Source organism: Pneumocystis jirovecii (assembly GCF_001477535.1).
Source record: "Pneumocystis jirovecii RU7 chromosome Unknown supercont1.2, whole genome shotgun sequence".
NCBI classification, from domain to species: domain Eukaryota; kingdom Fungi; phylum Ascomycota; class Pneumocystomycetes; order Pneumocystales; family Pneumocystaceae; genus Pneumocystis; species Pneumocystis jirovecii.
The window spans coordinates 1-6,403 of NW_017264776.1; the positions used below are offsets into that span (position 1 = coordinate 1).

Genomic DNA, 6,403 nt, shown 5'->3' on the forward strand with positions numbered 1-6,403 from the left:
AAGAGGACCTTGACCCTTAAAATAAAAACAGTCTGATAATAATCTTGTACAATCTCTTTCTGTAAGGAATGTTTTTAATTCATACCAGCCAATAATATTGTTTGGAGTACTCGTTAAGAGATGTTTTTTTATCTTTTTAGAAACTATTTGAGCGCTCTCTGATAATTCTTTTTCTAATTCCTTACAGATTTTGGTTCCATTTTCATTTGCCTTATCCCCATCACAAAGGCCTTTTAAAGTTTTATAATCTTTAAAACTCTTACAATTCTTTTTGAATACATCCTCGCATTTATCTTTACTGTTGCCAGAGTGTGTCGAATCTTGAATTAACAGTGCTAGCAGAGCAGTCTCGTCTCTTGCTGGTGGTTTTCCAATATGAATTCCCTTCATTGCTGCCTTTTCATAGAGATTTTTTAGATCTATTTTTTCAGTCAATGTGGTTTCAGGTTTTATAGGATCAAAATCAAGGTTAGGTGCTATGTAGGTGACATTTTTAGCTTTACAGTTCTTTATGAGCTTTTCGCAATCTGGTTTAGTTGATTTTTTACAATTCTCTCCATAAAAATGACATCGTTCAAGTAATGATGGACATTTTTCTTTCAATTTGGACTTTAATCCATCAATTTCTGTTTTTAAAGACTGACAGTTATTTTTTTCTTCTTTCTCTATCTTTTTGCATGTCTCATCCTGGTAAAGACAAAGCTTCAACAACTCATCGCTTTCTTCTCTCAACTCTATGCATGCTTTTTTAAGCTTTTCTTTGCACACATTCGTTTGAAAATTTCCATTAAGCACTCTTGAAAGAGCCTTTTCTGCTACTTTATTACGTTCCTTTTGATAACATAAATTTCTTAGCTTGTTACAATCTTCTGCAAGTGTAAGGCATGCTCCTTCTAAAAACACACATTTTTTCTCATTTGCACAATCACTGTCTTCTAATTTTGAGATACCTTTTTTGACTGCATCACTAAGAGGTGTTTTAAACGTGTCACATTCATTTTGAAGTTTACTTTTTAGATTTTGACACTTCTCTTGTGATTTTTTATTATCACATAAGTCTTTTAATTTCCCATGTATTTCTTCTGCATTTAGGTTTGCATCATTTAATTCATCACAGTGTTTTTTTAATCTTTCTTTGCATGCTTGTTGACTATTATAATCCTTTCCTACAATTAAAGCAAAAAGACGCACTTCTTCCTCATCTTGCGTTCCCTGTGGAGATGCAGCCCTCCGCTTAACCGCCCGCGCCACCGCCCGCACAAAGTCATGCTTGACAGAGATAGGTTTGCGTTATGCTGTGTGGTTTGAGTTTGAGTTTTTGTTAATGTGTTTTAATTGCACGTGAGATACTAGGGACTTGTTTTCATACTAAAATTAAGTATTGAATTCTTTGTTAATTTCAACATTCTTAAATTCTAAGGTGAATCTTGTGATAAAGTATAATGTGTTATATTTTTTGTGTCCAGTATCTTTATGTAATATTTAAATTTGTGTGGGGTAAATCCAGGGTAAATGTGGGGTAATCGTAAATCTTAACAAGTGAAAGGTATAGTATAAAAGGGTATAAACAAGAAATAAAGGCAATTAAAAAAATATAAGATAATTATCTAGGAAATTTTTATAATATTCTTCGGTTATATTATCACAAATATTAGAAAAATCAAAAAATTTTCGATAGAGTATGCATTGAATATGATAGTTGTAGTGGCTTTTTTTCAAATAAAATTCTTCATTCGATATACATGTGTTAATATTATTTAATAGATTTTCTAGTTCTATTAGAGCTAACTATAATTTCATTTTTAAGATTATCGTATTTTTCGTTTTCCTTGATTCAATATTTTTATGTAAATATTTTTATGTATAAAAAATATCGTTATTTTAGATTTTTTTATTCCAATTTTATTTTTTGTCTAAAACTATTTTACATATCTTTATTTTTTACTTATTTTTTGTATTTAGTTTTATCATGTCAAAATCTAAATTCAAAACTATACAGTTCTTGTATTTTTTCATACTTTTTGTTTTTAGAATTTAAATTGCAAAAATATTTTTCAAGTAATGATAATTATTTTTTAAAAAATATTGATGTTTTCAAGTATTTCATTAGTTTTTGATTTTAAGATTATTTTTTTTAGTTATTTATACATGTTTTTTGGATATTTTTTGCACTAACAAATTTTATACAATTTGACTAGTTTTAAGAAATTCATTTTCAATTTAAATTTACGGCTTATAGTTTTATTTCTAAATCTGTGTATTCTTAAATTGTTTTGTTTTGGAAATTTAGATATTTATTAAACTTTTTAACTTTTTATATACTTTGAATTTTATATTATTAAATTTATGGTATTTTTTAATTTTTCTTTCTATATTGATATTATATTTTTAAGATTGTTAAAGGTATTTTGTTCTATTATACAAAATAGTTTTTTAGTATAAAAAAATGTTGATCCTTAAAATCTAAATTTTGACTGTCAAAAAGTTAATTTACAAAAAGGATATTTTTTAAAAGAGATAATAGTTTTAGAGAATAAATAAGTAAATATATCCAATATATTCAGCCGTATTTATATGTCCTATAGCTCTACCAGAGATGGATTGTAAAATGAAAAAATTGTCTTTTAAACTATGATTAACCATTAAATATTAATGCCTAAAATTATGATTTATTAGTTAGTCTGATACCCACAAAATAATAATTTCTATATTTATTTTCCAAAAATATTTAAATAAATCTTATGAATAATTATTAATTTTACATAATTATCGTCAAAATGCCCCACAAAAATATTAGTAAATATATATTGTTTTAATTTTAAATAATTATCCATAGCCCTAATATTATTCCTATAGTCGTCCAAATTAATTCTACTATCTGTAGTCCTTGTGTTCTGATTCCATATCCTTTTCCTCGCCCACCACCGGGTGATATTGTTGGTCTAGGCCTTGAACGTGTAGATGTTGATGTATGTGCAGTTGATGTATGTGAAGATGTACGTGAAGATGTGTCTGTATCCAATGTAGTTGGCGGAGACGCAGTTGATGAATCTGCAGTCGGTAAACTTGTAGTTAAGCTTGTAGTTGAATTTGTCGGTTTTGGTTTTGGTTTTGGTTTTGGCTTTGGTCTTGATGGATCTGGTTCTGATGGTTTTGGTGGCTGTGGTTGTGGCTTTGGTGATGGCGGTTGTGGTTTTGGTGGTGGCGGTGGTGGTAGCGGTTGTGGTTTTGGTGGTGGTGGTGGCGGTGGTGGTGGCGGTAGTGGTTCTGGTGGCGATGGTGGCTGTGGTTGTGGCTTTGGTGGTGACGGTGGTGGATGTGGTAGTGGCGGTGGTGGTACTGGTGGCGGTGGCTGTGGTGACTTGCATTTAACAGTAAGCTTAGTGCATACATAAGAAACTCTATCGTTAACCCCAGTACAAGAAGACCCTATAGATGAACATAAAGATTCTAGTTTTTTACACTCTGTCTCTGTGTTAGAACTAGATTTAGTATGATAATATACAAATGCTTTTAATGCGAGTGTATCACAGATTTTTTCTAAATATGATATTAAAGTTCCACATTGAATAGAGCTATTGCATAGTTTTTTTTCCTTTTGGTTTGTAGATTTTTTACATTCTTTCATTTTCTTTTCGCATTCAGGAACACTAGATATCCTCCCAAGTATCTTAGCTAATGCATTGAGATCCTTATTTTTTTTTAATACAGAATTACACTTTTCAGTAATCTTAGAACAAAAATCACGCAAAAAAGGACAACCTCCTATATATAAAACACAATAATGTTTTAAATGAGAACAACGATTATATGTAGTATAAGATACTCCACTAAGGAGTATTTCATAATCATTCATATGCCGTAATAATTTTTTGCAATCTTTCTCAACGTTGCTGAGTATTTCTCTACATGTTTTTGATGCATTAGTACACCCATAAGTATAAGATGAGCTGTTTTCTAAACAAAAGTTCGTGAGATAATGAAAACAAACAGATTGACTTTGTAAAAAAACAGTATTATCTTTTAGTATTTCTAGTTTCAGATTATCAAGTTCATCCATATTTCTGCAATATGTTTCGAGGTTTTGACATAAACTTATAGTATTTCCTGAACATAATTTCAAATTACTGCATTCTTTCCTTTGCTCTCTACAAGAAGCAAGTGTAAACGTATTCATCTTTTTTAGAGTCTCTCTTAATTTATTACATTTCTCATCAACAAGGGATGTTAATTTTAGACACGTTTCTTGTAGATGTAGACATCTATATAGTACATAATAATTGCGATACATAGCTTTTTTACATACTAGAGAAAGACGCGTTTTGCAATTCTTAGTCACGTTAAAAGTTGAAGACCAAGGATCCATTGGATTTATTTTTTCATTTAATTTCCTTATTAAAGTCATATAAGCTTCTGCTTCTAAATCTATTTGATAACAGGTAAGCTGTATTTTTTCACATAAACCACTTCGAACTTGATCAAAGTATTTATTAAAAAAATAACATAGTGATAAGTATTTTGCACATTTTTCTTTTGAAAAAAAATTTTGCGAAATCGACAAAATATTATTATCAATAAAGTCTAATGTATAGGATTCAAAATGCTGTTTATTTTTATTATATATGTTTATGCAAGCACCATGTTCATTATTTTTAGATCCTTTACTGCATATAGATTTAAAAATATCTAAATAATCTGCTAAAGGGCATTTTTTATTTAATTTTTCTTCGCATTCACTGGTTTGTGCATTAACATTTTGAATCAAAATGTTAGTAATTACTTCATTCGGAAATGATGGCATTTTATCAACATAGATACCTAATTGATTTAAATGTTCATAGCTATATTGAATTGTATCTTCGTCAATATTAATAGATAATTCAAGAAAATTATGATTATAATTGCGGTTAAAATCAGAAAAAAAACCTTTTTCTGCACAACTTGTTTGAAATAAACGACATCCGGAATAAAGAGGTTGACAGTCCAAAATATTTTTATGACATTTTTTTAACCAATTTAGACAGTTATGTTCTGATATTTTTTTTTGTTCTGACGAAAATTGAGTTTGAAGACTTTGACAGTTTTTTTTAATTTCTGAAATAAATTTTTCACAAACATTAAGACCATCAATACATAAAGTGAGTAATTCTGGGCTTTTTTGACTAAATGATACACATTTGTTTCTAAGTCTTTTTAGACAAGCTGTTTTATTATGTGTCCCTTTCAAAAATCTATGTATAATTGTTTCTGCTATTTCCATACGGGCCTTATTATAACAATATTCTTTTAGCTCATTGCATTTTGTAGAAAGATCAGTCGAATCATATTGTTCTAAGAAAAAACAATCCGTTTGTAGTTTGCTACACTGATCATGATAATTTCTTTCTTTATTCAAATAATCTTTAATTTTTTTTATCGCACTAGGCATTTGAGTACTTAAAGTACATATTGATTGAGGATTACTACAAATATGAGGAATATCACTATTCAGTATTTTTACTTCACTAATGCAGAGTTCTCCTAGTTTTTTTATGCAATTGTCATTGTTATAAAAATCATTCGAAGTTAAAAAAGTTGCAAGATAATATAAATATTTATTACTTTTTAGTTCAAGTTCTAAATTATGTATCTTTTTGCTTAATTGATGATGATATTCTTCAGTAGTAACTTTGTATGAAAGTAATGGATCCCCATCATGCAGAGGAGAAAATGTTTGAACAAGATCTAGTAATTGGAATTAAATTAAAAAAAAAAAAAGAATACCTAAAAGTTCTTTATCCTCTGAAAAAACCCTTTTTATGCTAATGAAAACTAAAAGAATGCATGTTTTGGTAAATAACAACATATGAGGGAAGGGGGAATATAAGTCCCCCTTCAAATTAGTGATTCAAAATAGACAAAAAGGCTACGATATTATAAAAAATGATTTGTAAAAATGATTTGCAGATATATTAAGATAATTGACGTTTAATAATTAAATGAGTATTTTTATAGCATAATAATTTAGTATAATATAATTTATTTTGGTTATTTTTGAACTATTTATTAGATTAAACTTATTCTAAAACGCTGATTTTTAAATTATTTATAGCTTAAAAATATAATCATAAAATCCACAATAATTTGTTTTATTGAAGATATGATGATTAATAAAAGTATTTTATTTTTTTAATTATATTTTCTTTCGTTTTGAATTATCTCTTTTATACATTGAGAACTTACTTCTATACTTTAATTCTAAGAAATTGTAAGGTACACTAAATTTAGATTACTGAAATTTGAGATTTTTCTCCGATCTCTGTGATTTTCTGATTACTAATTTTAGTATTTTTATATTAAACTTATTGGGTTTAAACTGTATTTATAGTTTTAGATTTTTCCTAAATTTGTACATTTAATTTTA

The 6,403-nt window shown here is 28.0% G+C and overlaps 2 protein-coding genes across 2 annotated transcripts; both read right to left on the minus strand.

Annotated features, from left to right (window-relative positions):
- Positions 1–9: 9 nt before the first annotated feature.
- Positions 10–1,268, minus strand: T551_00324 (uncharacterized protein; the record flags this gene model as incomplete). The annotated part of the gene is made up of 2 exons (XM_018372591.1): positions 10–1,150; positions 1,192–1,268. Coding segments are annotated over 2 exons (1,218 nt in total), but the record flags the coding sequence as incomplete, so codon positions are not given.
- A 1,550-nt stretch (positions 1,269–2,818) lies between these two features.
- Positions 2,819–5,845, minus strand: T551_00325 (uncharacterized protein; the record flags this gene model as incomplete). Its single annotated transcript, XM_018372592.1, has 2 exons — positions 2,819–5,724; positions 5,764–5,845. 2 exons carry the CDS (start codon positions 5,843–5,845, stop codon positions 2,819–2,821), a joined length of 2,988 nt encoding a protein of 995 aa, XP_018230926.1.
- Positions 5,846–6,403: the final 558 nt, after the last annotated feature.